Source organism: Lagenorhynchus albirostris, chromosome 14, assembly GCF_949774975.1.
Source record: "Lagenorhynchus albirostris chromosome 14, mLagAlb1.1, whole genome shotgun sequence".
NCBI lineage: Eukaryota > Metazoa > Chordata > Mammalia > Artiodactyla > Delphinidae > Lagenorhynchus > Lagenorhynchus albirostris.
Genome location: NC_083108.1, coordinates 10,762,652 through 10,781,676, shown reverse-complemented (window position 1 = coordinate 10,781,676; position 19,025 = coordinate 10,762,652). Strand labels below are relative to the sequence as shown.

General features: G+C 36.5%; 1 protein-coding gene across 4 annotated transcripts in view; it reads left to right on the top strand.

The window, feature by feature from the left end:
* The window catches only part of CDH7 (cadherin 7), a 190,175-nt gene that overhangs the window by 158,155 nt on the left and 12,995 nt on the right, over positions 1 to 19,025 (top strand). For all 4 annotated transcript variants that reach the window (XM_060121157.1, XM_060121156.1, XM_060121158.1 and 1 more), the window contains 4 exons: positions 7,394 to 7,530; positions 8,802 to 8,923; positions 9,608 to 9,725; positions 13,834 to 14,085. In XM_060121157.1, the coding sequence (XP_059977140.1) occupies positions 7,394 to 7,530; positions 8,802 to 8,923; positions 9,608 to 9,725; positions 13,834 to 14,085 (629 nt within the window). The remainder of the gene's footprint in view (positions 1 to 7,393; positions 7,531 to 8,801; positions 8,924 to 9,607; positions 9,726 to 13,833; positions 14,086 to 19,025) is intronic.

The window sequence follows — 19,025 nt, the reverse complement described above, 5'->3', positions numbered from 1 at the left end:
AAAGTTTTTTTAGTCCTGTCTTAGGACACGTGTCCATCTCTTACCCAGGAAGTTCTGGGCATTTTCATGGTGAGTCCCATCGAGATTGCATTGGGAAGATTGGGAAGATTGAAATCCACAAGGGAAAACTGAGTTGCCATTATCAGAAGAAGGGTGCGAGGCTGCAGAGAGTGGTACCACTAAGTACTGAACTCAGTAGCTGATTTTGAAGTAATTTATTTCTCATTAAAGCCCTATAGGGCAAATGTTAACATTCCGCTGTTATAAATAAACATGACTCTAGTTAGAAAATGTGGTTCTAGGATTTTAGCAAGTTCGGTATCAAAACCTGTACACTGCTTGTAGCAACACACACACACACACATGCACACGTGCATAAATTTCTTAAGTGATTAAGGTTTCAACTCAAATGATTCAGTTATTTCTATTGATCAGATTTGTCGGCGTTTATTACGTTATCTTTTCCATATAGGGAGTAGCATTTGCGTTAATGTAGCCCACTCACCTTCATACTCTATTTGTGATTATCAACATGCATAGCCGTAGCTGGGCGATACGAATACTACCTGTGAATACGGAGAGGGCCATTTTAGTCGATCTTCACAGCTCATTGAACAGCAGCACTTGTAACTACAGGCATTTATTAGAGGATTGATTTTGTTTCAGATGCACAGAACACTGAGGATATTCAGATGTATAAGAGGCGGTCCCAACCCACGTGTTATCTAGCTGGAGGAGAGATCTTAGGCGAAAACTTATTAAAAAAATCCAGTGTTAAATCTGGAAATGAGAAATCATCTTGTAAAATTTTCTCATTTCGCAGATAAAGAAACAGAAGAGTACAAATGGCGAATGAAAAGCCCAAGTTAGTACGGTAGGTCTGATGCAGGATTGTGGCTGTAAATATGGCCCAGTCTGCGGTTCGTGGTGGTGCAGCACAGGGAGCTGGTAGTGAAGTCCATGGGCCCTATGGACTGCAGGCTTTCTTAAAAAGGCTCGATTTCTGAAGTAATTGGGAAGACTTGGCGCCTTACCAAGGCAGAGGATTGTCTTTAAGGAGTTGTAGGACTACAGGAATTGGAAGGAGGAAAAAATAGGAGTAAAGAAGGGCCAACACGAGGAAAGGCACCTCAGTGGAGATACACACCGTATTGTCATTTAATCCATTAATACATCAGTGTAACTGTCTTAGAGTTTTAGATAGAGCAGTGGAAAACAAATGAAAAGAGGCTGAATTCTAGAGTTGTAGGTAGTAGAGACTAAAAGCTCATCTATGTGCGATGTGATATATACTGGAAAGATGGTTCAGACAGACACGGTTCTGAATCCTGGTTCCATCAACAACCAGCTGTGAGACTTTAAAGTCCAATACTGGAATACGGCAATAATGGTACCTGCTTGCCTTAGTTAGAAATTGTGCTTGGCTGGTTGAAACAAAGCTTAACGCTAATGACCTACCAATGAGAAGCCTGGAGCCAGGCAGTCAAAGACTGACAATTTGGCAGGATAATGTCATCAAGGGCTTGGCTTCTTGTGTCAGGCACTCATCACCTCATATTTACAAGATGACTTTTGGGTTGCTGTCCATTGTGTTCATGTCCCACATGAGATAGAGGGGAAGGGGCAAAAATCAAATGCCAGTTGAATTAGCAGCTCTGTCCTGTCCTTGAGGGAGTTTTTCAATGATGCTCAACACAACTTTCTTTTGCCTCTCATTTGTTAAACCTTAGCTATAAGGACACTGCATCTACAGGGAGGCTAGCAAGTGTAGTTTTTCAGCTGGACACATGGTTGCCTCCAACAAAAGCAGGGATCTATTAGTAAGAACTAAGGGCAAGTGGATATTAGGTGTGCAAGTAAAAGTCTCTGTCACACATGACCTTACATAGCTGTTTGAGGATTAGGAAAAAATGTATATGTTTTACATTCTCAGTATATTTAGAGAGAGGGACAGGTTGATGAATCTGCTTTTGGATATTCTGAGCTTTAGTTGAAGATGTTGCCGGTATCTGGAGTAGTTTAGGAAATCTCAGAAAAAGGATTGAGGCTGGTTATTGAGATTTGGAGGTGTCTGCATAATAAATGGAGAGGGCAGAAGCTTTAACTGCTGGTGCTGCAAAAATATGGAAGCGATCTCTTTCATTGGTCACTCCAACATACAGTGAAAGAGGTCAAGTATTTTAGGTTGTAATTTGTAGAAACTAGAGGGATCGTTGTGAGTGTGCACACCACTAACTGCAGCAGAAGTTGCTTTAAAGATAACTTTGGGTCATGATTAGAGAAACACCAGTCCTTTTCTTTCCTGTTCAGCCTCTAATTGATTCAGGCAACTGTATTTCTCTGTCGTTAAGCCAGTAGATCCGGAGCTGCAAAGAGTGTGCTTCTCCCAACTTCTTCAGAACACTTTCTTTCTTTTGGCTCACTCAGCCCTCCCAGATTCTAATTCAGAGACAATTTCCCCCTCTCACTCTAAAAAGTGCCCATATTTTCTTTATTTCTCTTGGTTAAGGATTTTTTTCCCCCCTTCAGGTAACTTTATCATTAGCTAATGTCTCACACATAAATTCTTGCTTTTTGCATGTCCAGAGGGGCTGGTAGAAAATAGGGAACCCCTTTAATACTGGGGGTATCTCAAGTCCTTGTGATTAAGAAATATAATAACCACTGTGACTATTTTCCATGGTTTGTCTACTCCTGGTCCTTGCCCAGGTTTCCGCCTCTTCTCAAGATAATTCCTCAGTCTCTTCCCACACCTGTCCCAGTTTCCTTCATTGAGAATAGCAATTTGTTGGTTTTCTCCTAAATACTTATTATAGATTGCTACCTTTCAAAATATTTTTTTATATACTGTATTTCCTGAGATAGAGCGTCACATGCAGGTCCTCCAGATTAATTGCTGAATGTATGAATGAGTGAAAGGGAGACATAAGAATATCAGAATAATTCACAAAATACCAAATACATATATATGAGGCTATTTAGTGAAAGCTAAGTAAGAGTTATAACTATTTAAAAATATACTGAATTGTGGTAAGCATTTCATGTTGTATGTAAGTCAAATCATCATGCTGTAACCTTAAACTTATATAGTGCTGTATGTCGATTATATCCCAATAAAACTGGAAGAAAAAAATTTAAAAGAAATAAAAAATAAAGATACACTTAAGTTATAAGTGGAAGCTACAGAGTTTATGATTTAGAAATAATTAGTATTTGGATGATAGAAACTTTGGTGTCCATTCTTCTCAAAATGTATAGAAGCATAGGTGATAACTACATCCCCAAAAGATATAGGGGTTTTTCTGAGGTGAACAGAAGTTGGAGATATTTAACATATTAAATGAATTCTCAAGTTTAATCTCCTTTATTCGAATGCTGGGAGTTTTGAGACTATTGATAATAGAGGCAAATGTTTTAGTTATTGACTTTAGCTCAGTGGGGGATTACATGCACTCATTAAGATAGATATATGCCAAGTTCAAGGCCTTTTTGCTTTGTAAGAATCTAAAAGTCTGTTTTTTCTTGAATATACAAACATTACCATAGTAGTTTGAAAAAAATGAACAATTCAGGCTTTTAGTATTGGCTCGATGATGCATGAGTGCATGGGTATTGAGTTACAATCTTCAGGTCAAACATTAATATTAATTATTCTATTACCATTGGATTATATATATCTATATAATATATATTTATACATATAATTAATTATATATGTATAATTGTTGCATACATAGAGAGAAAATATGTTAATACTATGAAATATTGGCGTATAATGTTTTGACTAAAGCAACATTTCAGAGGAGAAAATCCAGGTCTTCTATGTAATTGAAAATTAAAGTCTATTTTTAACATTAAATAAACTTATTTCTTGTTTGCAGGGCTGTTGTGTGGGAAGTAGATTGTAGACAATAAGAATTGAAGTATGTTGATAAGGAGTAAAAAGATGCAAAGTCTAGGCTAAAGTAGGTGGTAGTTTGGAATGATATCTACCGTCAAGTACTATTGACAACTTGGATGCAGGGACAAGAAAGAAAAACAAATCTAGGTTTTTAGTTTGAGTAAGCAGGTGACTGGTAGTGTCATTTGCTCAGGTGGAAACACGTGAGGGAGGAGGAGGTTTGGGCGTTGCTAGGAGACAACATTGGTCTGGGCATGTTACATTTCAGTGCACATTGTGTATTTATGTGGTTCTACTAAGTAATTCAGTACGTAAGTTTGGTTGGCCAAGGAGATTTTATATAAATGTAGGTGTCATCAAAAATATAGAAGTGAGTTAAGCTATAGGACTCTGTAAGTTGCAAGGAAAAGTGTTTTTCCAAAAAGAGAAGGGAATCTGTGGGAAAGGTTTTGGGGGAGTGTGAGTAGTCAGAGGTCTCAAAGGGGAGGGTAAACTAGCCGAGGTGACTGAAAGGAGCAGAGAGTGAGGTAGGAGAACAACAGGGAATACGTGGTATTAATAAAGGCAGAAGGAGAATGTGTTTTGAGGAGTCGTCAGTGGTCAATTGCGGTAAATTTAAATGAGATAGAAAGTAATAAAAGAACAGAAAAGTGAACCATGGATTTGACAATATGGAGGCCAACGATGAACTTGACACAGATGGAAGAAATTTGTTTTTTAAAATAGAAAACACACATGTTTTTGATTCAAATAAAGCTATATAGATGGAAAAGGATCCAAATCCCAGGAAAAACATTCTTGAGGTCAGCAGATAGGGTGGATAGCTCAAGTAGAATGGTTTGATTTTGATTTGAATAAAGACACTTAGCTACAATAAAAGGATGCTAAGTAGAGGGTATGGGGAAACTCAAGATTTATTTTTCCTCTCATATCTCATGTAGCACAGATCCTGGAGGTGAGGGCGAGTACATTTTGTACTGCCTTTGCCATTTTCAAACTATTTAATTTTCTTTTCCCTTTCAAACTCTCAACTCTTTTGTAGAATGCATCACCATACTTTACTCAAAATCTTTCATGTTGCTAGCAACCATCAAATATATAGTAATCACACTGATTTGTTGAGGATTTTAGTACACAGATTATTTTATTTCTCCCCACCGTCACTTTTGGCTTCTCACTTTCTTGGTCGTCTTGGCTTTAGTGATCTGTTTCTCTGCCTCAGTTTTGTCATAGATTCTTATGAACATAGCCTTGGCTTGCTAACTCTCATAGATACACTACTACTGTTGAAAATCGACTTCAGGCATCTCATTCTCTGTCAGCTACTTCCCAGTCCAGCAATTCTGCATCCTGGTAAAGTCCCACCACCGATTGGTGCTACCAGAATCTTCTCGATGTCAATCTGCCTTCCCTTATTTCCTCAGTTCTCTCTTACAAACTTAGAGACCGTGGACCTTCATTATCATCACTCACATGTTGGTACCCTTATCCTCCTAACCCTCCTCTCCTCTCATTGTCCATGACTGGTTAAACCCAACCCTCTCCTTTTTATGCATCTTCGAATACTTAGATGAGAACAAAGCAAGACAGACAAACGGGATGACTGGCTTTACATTAAGTCAATGGACATAAGTCTCAAAGGGGCAATCCACGATGCTCAGCTATTCCATTATATTCTCCCTAGTATATGCATTTTTGTCTCTTCTAAAAAGGAATTTTCTCTCCTCCTCAAACCACCTTCTCCTCTGTGTCTCAGCTGACAACCTTGTCTCCTATGCCATCAGGAAAACAGAAGCCATCAAAAATAACTTGGTCATATTCTCAAATACCTGTTGCTGCACAAAAACAATATTTGTTGATCTGTGGTCAGTTTTTTGGTAACATTTTCCTATGCCTTCTCTCTCCTTTTTAAGTTTCTTGCATCTTGTTATATAGCAGACTAGTAGTAGATGATTCGTAGTTGAACTACTATGGAAACAGAATACTTTCTGAAATTGGGTGTGTTTGTTCATTTGTTCATTTGTGTAATTATGTTTTTAAATGAGAGTCCTTATTTCACCCACCTAGAAAGACAAGGGCATTTGAAGACAGTCATTAATGAGGGAAGGGTGAATTTTGTATATGAATCAAAAAATAGCATAATTGAACAAGAATACGAGTAGAGTGGTAGTTATTTACTAATATTTAGATAGAGATATTTTGAGAAAATCCTTTACATGCCAAAATATTTATGTAACTTGAGGCATTCTACTTTTTAAAAAATTTTATTTTATTTTGGATTATAGTTGATTTACAATGTTGTGTTAGTTTCAGGTGTACAGCAAAGTGATTCAGTTATACATATACATATATCCATTCTTTCTCAGACTCTTTTCCTATATAGGTTATTACAGAATATTGAGTAGAGTTCCCTGTGCTATACAGTAGGTCCTTGTTGATTATATTGTATATGTTAATCCCAAACTACTAATTTATCTCTCCCCCTACATTTCCCCTTTGGTAACCATACGTTTGTTTCCAAAGTCTGTGAGTCTGCTTCTGTTTTGTAAACAAGTTCATTCGTATCACTTTTTTAGATTCCACATATAAGTGATATCATATGATATACATCTTTTTCTGTCTGACTTACTTCACTTAGTATGATAATCTCTAGGTCCATCCATGTTGCTACAAATGGCATTATTTCATTCTTTTTAATGGCTGAGTAATATTTCATTGTATATATGTACCACATCTTCTTTATCCATTCCTGTATTGATGGACATTTAGGCTGCTTCCATGTCTTGGCTATTGTAAATAGTGCTGCTATGCACATTGGGGTGCATGTACCTTTTCGAATTATGGTTTTCTCTGGATACATGCCCAGGAGTGGAATTGTTGGACCATACGATAGTTCTATATTTAGTTTTTTAAGGAGCCTTAATACTGTTCTCCATAATGGTTGTACCAATTTACATTCCCACCAACAGTGTAGGAGGGTTCCCTTTTCTCCACACTGAGGGGTTCTGCTTTGAAACATGTCTGTGGAACCCTGGTCAAGGCCCCTGAGTGAGCAATATAAAAACAGAAAGGTTAAGACCAACCTGGTGTTATTAAAACAAAAGATGTTTCTAAGTATATGTGAATGGGTTAGATGTCTACATACGTTTCATTTTAGAGGGACCTCTAATCGTGACCAGGGCTACTAAATCTGATGAGAATGTTTTTTAGGAGCCACAGTTTGGAGTTTATAATGGCATATTCAAATCCACTGTGAAGATATACTATTGTCTTTATTTTGTACTGTTGGACAGAAAAGCAGAGATTACTGACAAACAGGTTATGAATCAACTGGAACACTGGTGAAGTTTTAAACTAGACATATTTTACGTTAGTATGACAGATTGTGGAGTCAGCAGAATTTGGTGATTGGCTGTGCAATTAATGAAATAAATTCAGCAAATTATAATCAAATATTGAAGTGTTTGGTTTTTTTTTTTAATATTCAATTAGGTATTCAATTGACAGAAACACAGACTTGGAGAGATACTTCAATATTGATGCCAACAGTGGAGTTATTACAACTGCCAAATCTCTGGATCGAGAGACAAATGCTGTTCATAATATCACAGTCCTTGCAATGGAGAGCCGTAAGTTGTAAGGTTTAACGTTAAATTAGGATGGGGAGGACATTGAGAGTGGAGAATGGGTTGACATGAGTTTACAGTTGCGACTTGAATTTTACTAGGTGTTCGTTTGAATTCAGCAAAATTTTGAAATTTTCTAATTTCAAGCTGCGAAATGTTTATATTCTCTAACTTTATTCGCTAATACTTACAAAGTTAGTGAAAAGAGGTTATTACCATAAAATAATGGGCCTGAGTTACCCTCAGAGGGCTTCTGCTTGTTTTGTGGTCATACTTTGTGCTGCATTTATGCTGACATGGGGTTGGTCCCATAGTTTATAAAAAAATAGTAAATTGATCTCTAACCAAGACACCCAGATTTCTACATTTTCATATGGAACTAATTTTGGTCCTTGATAAGAAAAACGTTGAGAGAACAATGCATAATTATACTGTGTGCATGTTATATACATATGTAATAGGTACATAATATACACACATATTCATACAAAAATCGGCTCTAGCATCAAAGAATATTGAAATTCCTGGCTTATTTGTCACTGTGTGTGTGTGTGTGTATGACATTTGTATCAGAGTTTCCATTGCTCCCTTTAAAGTCTACAGTGTTGTGGTTCTAGATTTTATTCAAGTCTTAGTCATTTCCTTATTAGATTGTGCTTTAGAGAGGCAAACATTTTTGGTTGATTCTAATCGTTTTAAATATGAGTTTCCTAAGTAAGATGGGGTTGGAGTAATAGCTTTACTCTGAGCACAAGCAGACCGTGGAGATATTGTGGGTTCAGTTCCGGGCACCACAGTAAAGTGAATATCACAATGAAGGAGTCACACAGATGTTTTGGTTTCTCAGTGCATATGAAAGTTGTGTTTATACTATACTGTAATCGGTTAAGTATATAATAAATAGCATTATGTCTAAAAAAACAATGTTTACACTTTATTTAAAAAAGACTTTATTGCCAAAAAATGCTAACTGTCGTGATCCTTCAGCAAGTTATAGTAGGAACATTAGGAACATCAAAGATCACGATCGCAGATCACCATAACACATATGATAATAATAATAAAGTTTGAAATATTACGAGAACTACCAAAATGTGACAGAGACACAAGGTGAGCAAGTGTTGTTGGAAAAATGGGACCAATTGACTTGCTCGATGAAGGGTTGCCACAAACCTTCAATTTGTAAAACACACAGTATCTGCAAAGCGCATTCAAGTGAAGTGCGATAGAACGAGGTGTGCCTGTAAATGATAAAACGTTTTCCCGTTTATTAGAGAATCCATCTCAGATAGGAAGAGGCTACGTGGCCATCACTATACTTGACATCAATGACAACGCCCCTGAATTTGCCATGGACTATGAAACCACCGTGTGTGAAAATGCCCAGCCAGGCCAGGTGAGAGTCTCCAGAATGCCACGCTCCTCGTTCGCGATTCCGTTGAAGATGCCCCGCGGCGGTTGCCTTTGAAATCCTACCAGCTTTAAGATAAAATCTAATCAGCATGTTTCAGCAAAACTCACGCTTTGATGTGTAGCATAAGCTAATATTAAAGGAACTTTCAAATTCTGTTTAATTGGGATGATGAAAATTCCTCTGGAAGAAAAGGTAAACGTTGTAAAAGCCGTGCTAAACGGTTAAGGGCTTAGGCTTTTTTAAGGAGAAATACAGCATGTTACGGCAGGTTAAGCTCGATTGGGCCGCTTCCCACGTTACACAGCGGGGCTTAGGTACCTTGAAGTTGTAAGAATTAAGTGTGGTGTAATCTTGTGGTTTGGTCTACTCATCCACATTCTCAGTGTCCTGTGATGTTTACTGACATGGTGTAATCAGTTGGTACAGCTTATTTCTGAGGTTCACAAAAGTAAATTCAAATATGAATTTTGAAAAGGACATGATTGATTTTCAGAGCCCTTTTTAGATTGGGTTCATATTAGTACACCTGACACCGCCACCTGCCCCCTCTCCTCCGACAGCTCAGTCGGGAAGATGGTATTTATCATCTGTGTAAAGTTGCTCTGTCCTGCCTCACAAAACAGCCGAACACACCATGCTTTCAAGTTTTACATTCTCTGTTCCTAGGTTATCCAGAAAATCAGTGCTGTCGATAAGGATGAGCCATCCAATGGACACCAGTTTTATTTCAGCTTAACAATGGATGCAACGAATAACCACAACTTCTCACTGAAAGATAACAAAGGTAAGGTATAATTTTTTTCGTCAGAGGAGGCAACAGGTAGAAGCTTTCTAAGCAAGTACTTTTTCTCACTCAGGAATGCTGATAATGTAATTTTTGTTTTCTTCATACCAGCGAGGACATTAATTATAGGGCGGTGAGCCCCTTAAGTAATTTTTATCTATGGATTTGCTGTCATGAAGAAGGAACTGCTACTTAAATCATTTTAGGCCTAAATCCAAAGAAGGGGGGAAGCCAGATCCATCTCTCTCTGTCTTTTCTTCTAGACATTTGCTTCCTTACTTGTATACCAAGCTCTTTATGCAGAGTATCTATGGATGGTTGAGGACCAGCTAAATGCCTTAACAAGGATTATACTACCTAGGCATAACCTGAGAGGTTAGGAAAATAATTGGGCAACACATTTCAACCTAAATCAACTTTGACTTAATATTTCAATGCCAACATCAGTTATCGTTTTATTTTTAACATAAAAATGAAAGTAATCCATGCAAATAACAAATATACTCTTTATGCAAAGAAATATAAAATTACAAAAGAAGAATTCCCTATCCTCCCAAATCCTGTTTCTCTGCTTCAAAGATAAACACTCTTAATCAGTTTTATAAATGTCATTATAGAAACATTATTACAAATACCTATAGGTAGATTCTGGTTTTGCTCAATTATATAAACATATATATATACTTCTAGACATAGAGACAGTATATAGATAATTGTAAAAACTTTCAAAGGAAGCATGAGAACTTGCTATCTATTGTCTAATTTTGAATACATTTCTCTCTCTCTCTCTCTCTCTCTCTCTCTCTGTATAGAGAAAGGATTATACCCCAACAATATAGGAAATGTAATTCTTCAAGTTTGAATGTGTTACTCAGCTTTCAGATAAACAAAATGTAGAAATTTGTTAGTTAAGTCTGGCTTCTCTAAAAATACTTGCTTTCAGGAGATGGACATTATAATGCTTTTGCCTGAAGTCACCACTTATTTTACTGCAGGAAATTCAACTTTGGCCTCAGAAATTCAATCTGAAAATAATACATGTTTCTGATCCCACTCTCTGCTAAATGAGGATACTGTCTTTTTCCTGTAGTAACATAAAAGGAAGCACATTCTCTGTGTGGGTAATCCCAAACCCTCTGACTTAATCATAGTTGGAAAGGACAATTCTCAGCATTTGCATTCATCCAGCACAAATGCAGAGAGGGGAGTTTATGATTTTCCCAAGAAGGGTCTGAACGTTTCCCCCATTTGTTATCATCCAGTACCACCATGATTGTAGGACAGCACAGGAACTAAAATGGCTGGATTTCCAGGACATTGACACAGCCACACAGTTGAAAGATTTCCCCAAGGGCAAGCCTAGAGCTCCCTCATCTGTGGGAATCTTGGAGGAAAACATAAGGAATAGGAAGAAAGAACGTCAGTTCATCCGTTGACTTCCATTTTAGGAAGCACATACAGAACATGATGAATTTTATGATCTCTTTTGTGAACATTATGTTCCTCAACATGGGAACATTGCTGTAAATTTAAAAATCATATACATCAGATATTGGGCATTTTAGCATGTGCTCCTCAACGTGTCGTGTGTGTGTGTGTGTGTGAGATTTGATGTCAGGCATGTTAGGTTACAAATCAACAACTCTGAAAAAACTTTGTGTATCAAATCATAAATATGTATAACATCTGAATGGTTGTAAGGCAAAGACTAGGGGTGTGTCAAGGGTACAGAAACATACTCAAGACAATATGCTTCAACAACTCCATGTGTAGTTTTTCAACGAACACTCTTGAATTCATACATTTTAAAATAAAAGATTTGTTTACATAAAAACCTACCAGCTGGAATCTGAAAACCAAACACTTTTCTTCCTACTACATTTTATAATTCCAGTCTCATGTGCGCTTGCTGTTCTGTGCTGTTCGAGACAGAACAGATTTCAGCTTGCTCTTTCATTAGAGTATTGTTCATTCTTTCATGTCACTGGATAAAGCACACTGGGTAAAACTATGGTCCTGGTGTTCCTTCTTTTCCATTATATTTTCATTAATTGCTCTAAATTTTAAAATCACATAAATTCCATTATTAATTAATTAAGACAAGTTAACTGGACAAATTGTTAGCAGATTAAGAAATCTATTTCTGATATAGAAATCACAGTTGTGTCATACAGACTTACTGATCACTGTTAAGTTTCATAATTACCATAATAGGTTAGATGAAACAGAATATTGAATATATTATAAATTAAACACTAATGACCTATTTTATCACTGACAAAATGTTTATATACATGGTGTTTTGGTAACCCTATGTACCAGTACGGATTTTTAAAAATTACCCAATAATTCCTCTTTTGACTATCTATGCATATTCATTTTAATTAAAACTAGAGTGGCTTATTTTACTTACTTCTATATTGGGCTTGGAACTTGTCCAAGAAAAGATGGATTGGAAATTTCACCTATGCTATCTGATGATGATGCAAAAATACTTAACCTGTTAATTTTTATTATCTTCTTTATAAGCATATGGTTTGAAATGTTAAGATTAGTAAAAAGGTATATGTAATTTTTACAGAGTTGCAGGTAATGTAATAAATGATGTATAAACATTTCCCCATTCAGTTTTACTTTATAACTGTTTCTTTGGATATAACCATATAGCATGACATAAATGTATTAAAATGTATTCACATGAACCAATATTTGGAAATACAGCTCTCTGTCAAAAGAAGCTAAGGAGAGTGACTTAAGTCAGATAAAGTTTTTTTTAATTAATTTATTTTTTTAACGTCTTTATTGGAGTATAATTGCTTTACAATGGTGTGTTAGTTTCTGCTGTATAACAAAGTGCATCAGCTATACATACACATATATCCCCATATCCCCTCCCTCTTGCGTCTCCCTCCCACCCTCCCTATCCCACCCCTCTAGGTGGTCACAAAGCACCGAGCTGATCTCCCTGTGCTATGCGGCTGCTTCCCACTAGCTATCTTTTACGTTTGGTCATGTATATATGTACATGCCACTCTCACTTCGTCCCAGCTTACCCTTCTCCCTCCCTGTGTCCTCAAGTCCACCTCTACATCTGTGTCTTTATTCCTGTCCTGGCTAGGTTCTTTAGAACCATTTTTTTTTTTTTTTTTTTAGATTTCATATATATGTGTTAGCGTACAGTATTTGTTTTTCTCTTTCTGACTTACTTCACTCTGTGTGACAGTCTCTAGGTCCATCCACCTCACCACAAATAACTCAATTTCGTTTCTTTTTATGGCTGAGTAATATTCCATTGTATATATGTGCTAGTGGACACTTAGGTTGCTTCCATGTTCTGGCTATTGTAAATAGTGCTGCAATGAACATTTTGGTACATGACTCTTTTTAAATTCTGTTTTCCTCAGGGTATATGCCCAGTAGTGGGACTGCAGGGTCGTATGGTAGTTCTATTTTTATTTTTTAAGGAACCTCCATACTGTTCTCCATAGTGGCTGTATCAATTTACATTGCCACCAACAGTGCAAGAGGGTTCCCTTTTCTCCACACCCTTCCAGCATTGTTTGTAGATTTTTTGATGATGGCCATTCTCACTGGTGTGAGATGATATCTCATGGTAGTTTTGATTTGCATTTCTCTAATGATTAATGTTGTTGAGCATTCTTTCATGTGTTTGTTGGCAATCTGTATATCTTCTTTGGAGAAATGTCTATTTAGGTCTTCTGCCCATTTTTGGATTGGGTTGTTTTTTTTATATTGAGCTGCATGAGCTGCTTGTATATTCTGGAGATTAATCTTTTGTCAGTTGCTTCGTTTGCAAATATTTTCTGCCATTGTGAGGGTTGTCTTTTCGTCTTCTGTATGGTTTCCTTTGCTGTGCAAAAGCTTTGAAGTTTCATTAGGTCCCATTTGTTTATTTTTATTTTCATTTCCGTTTCTCTAGGAGGTGGGTCAAGAAGGATCTTGCTGTGATTTATGTCATAGAGGGTTCTGCCTGTGTTTTCCTCTAAGAGTTTGATAGTTTCTGGCCTTACATTTAGGTCCTTAAAGTTTGGTGGGACAGAGTCCATCAGAAATCTTGTGTTCCATGCATTTGCTTTCTTTACTCTAGACAACACAGCCTCAATTCTCACCAGGAGAAATGGCTTCCGGAGACAGGAGCAATCGGTTTATTATCTGCCAGTCTTCATCGTGGACAGTGGATCACCTTCACTTAGCAGCACCAACACCCTCACCATCCGTGTCTGTGACTGTGATGCAGATGGGGTAGCCCAGACCTGCAACGCCGAGGCCTACGTCCTCCCTGCTGGCCTCAGCACGGGAGCCCTGATCGCAATACTGGCCTGTGTCCTGACGTTACTGGGTAGGTACTGTTTGCAATGCTTGCTCTGTAAGAGCAGTCACACCACCATAGGTCAGAACTTTTTTCTTTTCCTCTTCATACCTTTTGAGAACATATGCAGATATTCTAATCCATGGTATTTGGGTCACAGAGCAATCTATGATCACTGGCCACACTTTCCAGTGATAACTCAGAAAAATTATCAATTTCATTTTTTTAAAAAGTGAAGATAAATGGCTTATGTTTAAAATTGAATTTTTTCAAGATTTTTAAAACACTATATCTCCCAGCTGTTTGCTTTAGAATTCCGGGAACTGTATTAGAGTAAAGAGAATTTTTTCTATGTTGCTTTGATAATATGCTTATTTTAGAAATAATGGCCTTGGGTGGAATCTATGATATTTAATTCCTTAAGACATGAACACTCTTTATATTAGTCTCTATTCTTGCCTGTGTGTTTGAAATACATAATGAAAAAAGACCAATGAATATGGGGGCTTAAAAAAAAAGAAATGATGGCTTTATATCTTACCTCTCTTAAGATTTAAGATGGGTTTTATAATTATTTGCGAATCTTAAAAGGTTTGAAATTTCAGCAGGGCAAAATTTCCCAAGAAGAATTTACATTTAATTATACTTTTCCATGATTACTTTGTTATGTGGTTAGGTTAGATTTATAACTCATATTAGAATTGCAGTTTTATAAGAGATTATGCAGCATCCTTTTAAAAATTGGGAGGTATCCAACATGGGCATTGGGTAATGGGTTTATTCCTTTACATTCTGTGAGGGCAAAGTGTACCTTCCTACAGCAATGACAGTAAGCATTTAATTTTGCATCTGAGCCTGTACTCTGTGTTTTCTTGGGGTTTAATATAATTTCTAAATTCACTTATATTTTTGTAAATGCAGAATTTAGCAATGGGAGTCATAACTGTATAATGTTTAAAAACAAGATTTATGGAGTTCGATAAAACCTAGCTTTTATGACTGCCTCCAATATGTACTAGCTCTTCACCAGGAAAACATTACTTCTTCTAAGGCTAGCTTCTTAATCTCAAAGGGGAAAAGAATAGAACTAGACGCATAAGCTTGTTGTGAAAATTAAATGAGATAATTCATGTGCCAACCATCTAGTGAACATTGAGTAAAGTTTAAGTGTTATCAATGAAGCAAGTTCTCAACCTATTAACCAAGCTAAGACATACTCACTAATACACTGTGTAAATGATCTCATAAAAATGGAAGCTATTATCTTCTATAACTTCAGCTAGCCAAATAAATCTAGAAGGAAATAAACTTTTTTTCATATAGCTTCACATAGATCGCCAAAACTTCTAGAAATTCCTTAGAAATGGCAAATAATTCCCAATTAAAGTCTAATTAGAGTATAAGGGACTAAGTAAGTTGAAAAATATGGAACCATTGCAAAGTGCTTATTATTTCTCTATCAGGTTTCAAAAAATATTAATAAGAGGTAAGTTGTGTATTTTATAGTAGCTGGATAACCTAGATGAGAAGATAAAGATTTTTCTTTGTGGTGTTTTTCTGTTTGGTTTTTAATTTTATTGGTATATAGTTGTTAGTTTCAGGTGTACAGCAAGGTGAATCTGTTTTATTATATATATATAAAAGAATGGAGATTTTTTTCATTTTTTGATTCTTTTCCCATAAAGGTTATTACAGAATATAGAGTTCCCTGTGCTGCTCTGATCTTTATGTTTTGTTTCCTTCTACTAACTTTAGATTTTGTTTGTTCTTTCTCTAGTTGCTTTAGGTGTAAGGTTAGGTTTGAGATTTTTCTTGTTTCCTGAGGGTAAGATTTTATTGCTATAAACTTCCCTCTTAGTACTGCTTTTGCTGTGTTCCATAAGTTTTAGATCGTCATGTTTTTGTTGTCATTTCTCTCTAGGTATTTTTTTTAATTTCCTGATTTCTTCAGTGATCCATTGGTTGTTTAGTAACATATTGTTTAGCCTCCACATGTTTGTGTTTTTTAGGGTTTTTTTCCTGTAAATTTATAATCTTATAGCATTGTTGTTTGAAAAGATGATTTCAGTTTTCTTAAATTTACTGAGGCTTGATTTGTGGCCCAAGATGTGGTCCATCTTGAGAAGAAAGTGTATGCTGCTTTTCGATGGAATGTCCTATAAATATCAATTAGGTCCATCTGGTCTAATGTGTCATTTAAGGCCTGTGTTTCCTTACTGATTTTCTGTCTGAACAATCTGTCCATTGGTGTAAGTGGTGTATTAAAGTCCCCCACCATTATTGTGTTCCTGTCGGTTTCCCCTTTTATGGCTGTCAGAATTTGCCTTGTATATTGAGGTGCTCCTATGTTGGGTGCATATATATTTACAATTGTTATATCTTCATCTAGGATTGATCCCTTGATCGTTATGTAGTGTCCTTCCTTGTCTCTTGTAAGTCTTTAAAGTCTATTTTGTCTGAGTATTGCTATACCAGCTTTCTTTTGATTTCCATTTGCATGAAATGCCTTTTTCCATACCCTCATTTTCAGTATGTATGTGTTCCTAGATGTGAAGTGGGTCTCTTGTAGACAGCATATATACAGATCTTATTTTTCTATCCATTCAACCAGTCTGTCTTTTGGTTGGAATATTTAATCCATTTACATTTAAGGTAATTCTTGATATGTATGTTCTTATTGCCATGTGTTAATTGTTTTGGAATTGTTTTTTTAGGTCTTTTTTGTTTCATTCTTTTGTTCTCTTTTGTGCTTTGATGACTATCTTTAGCATTGTGTTTGGATTCCTTTTTCTTTTTCGTGTGTATCTTGTTGTTGGTTTGCAGTTCTTACGAGGTTTTGATATAGTTATATATATATGTATATATGTGTGTGTATATATATATATATAGAGAGAGAGAGAGAGAGAGGAGGTTTCAAGTTTCTGGTCTCTTAATTTCAAATGCATTTCCCATTTCCTGTATTTGTACCCTCCTCTTCTCATGGTTGCTGGTCTTGATAACATATTTGTGTGTAGATGATTTCCTACTTTTACTGTACGTTTGCCTTTAGTGGTGAGCTTTCCCATTTGTGATTTTCTTGTTTCTAGTTGTGGCCACATTTTTTTTTTCTTTCCTGCCTAGAGAAGTTCCTTTAGTGTTTGTTGTAAAGCTGGTTTGGTGGTGCTGAATTATCTTAGCTTTTGCTTGTCTGTAAAAATTTTGATTTCTCTGTTGCATCTGAATGAGAGCCTTGCTGGGTATATAGCATTCTTCCTTGTAGGTTTTTCCCTTTCATCACTTTAAATATATCATGCCACTCCCTTCTGGCCTGCAGAGTTTCTGCTGAGAAATCAGCTGATAACCTTATAGGGATTCCTTTGTATGTTGCTTTTCCCTTGCTGCTTTTAATATTTTTTCTTTGTATTTAATTTTTGTCAATTTGATTAATGTGTGTCTTGGCATGTTACTCCTTGGGTTTATCCCATATGGGACTCTCTGTGCTTCCTGAACTTGAGTGTTTCCTTTCTCATATTAGGGAAGTTTTCAGCTATAATCTCTTCAAATATTTTCTCAGGCCCTTTCTCTTCTACTTCTGGGATCTCTATAATGTGAATGTTGGTGTGTTTAATGTTGTTTTAATGTTTTATGTGTTTGTGGTCTCCTTTCCGCAGGCTGCAGGTTTGTATTAATAGTTCCTTTTACTTCTGGTGTCTGCCCCCTGGTGGGTGAGGATGGTCCAGGGACTTGTGCAGACTTCCTAGGGGGAGGGACTGGTACTGGCCCTATGTCCAAAAAGGACATAGGTAGATGATGTGTGGATGACTCCTTTTGAACTTGACTAGCTTATCACAGACAGTTTAGATTATACCTGATTTCAAAGGAGTAAGATAAAATTGTATTACTTAGAATTTAATCATGCACAGCAGTTAACTTTTTTGTTTTTAAAGGGTGTCCCTCTAATGAAGCCTACTTCATTTTAGAAAATACTTTCATCTGTGACTTAGGCATTCCTTGCAATTTATATTTCTTGGTGATTCTAATTCATTTAAAATAATTATGTAGCTGTTACTGAAAGTAAGTGAAATAGTTGTATTAGACTTCATTCTTGCATATGATAGATATGAGTGTGTGTGTACATACATACATACATTTCAGGGTAAAGTCATAGGTTTGGGGGATTTTAAGTAGGACTAGTCTTTTTGTTAAATTTGAGCATTTTCCTTATAGAGACACTAGTTGAGGAACGCCTCTTGCACTTCTAAAAATCAAATGTTTATGTTCCATAGTTTATTCATTTTTTTTAAAGTTTCTACAAGAACAACAAGTCAAAACAGAGCCTGTTGTACTGAAATACAGTTTGGAACCCAATGCTTCTGTCTACAGCTTCCTCTTCCCAGTAAGGATTCTGCCTCTTCCCAGTAAGGATTCTGCCTAGTAATCTGTATGTTCAAATATTAGCATTTCAGTTCAGAAAGAGTATCTTGCCACCTGATTAACTTTTTAGAGCAGATAACCAGGTCCTTTTACTCTTTTGCTTCTGTCTCTTCTGTTATAGGCTCTGGGTTTTTATGACAGGTGCCAGAGCCAGTACTCAGGGGTGCAGATGGGATGCACAGCCTGGTATGAACCTGACTTCTGATGCACAAATGACTCATTTTTTACAACACCTCCTTTCTAGACACTAGGCACCAGTGTTTGTAACTCATTCCTTTTCAGGGTTCCGAACAAATATTGTTAGAAAAAAGCAAGGTGAAGAGGGGAGAAGAATTTGAGGATCAAGTTCAATTTAAGAGTGAAACTGGGGACACATCTGCACTTTAGACGCCTAAAAAAAGCATGCTTCACTACATGCCAAGTTTGTGTTCCACTGATGTGATAAATTAAAGCTACTTGTAACATAGAAGGGGGTGTACTGAAGGTTTCAGAATATTACTGGGAGGCATCACAGAAATCATTTCCAGCCCTTTGCAGAGGAGGAAAAAGAGGTATAA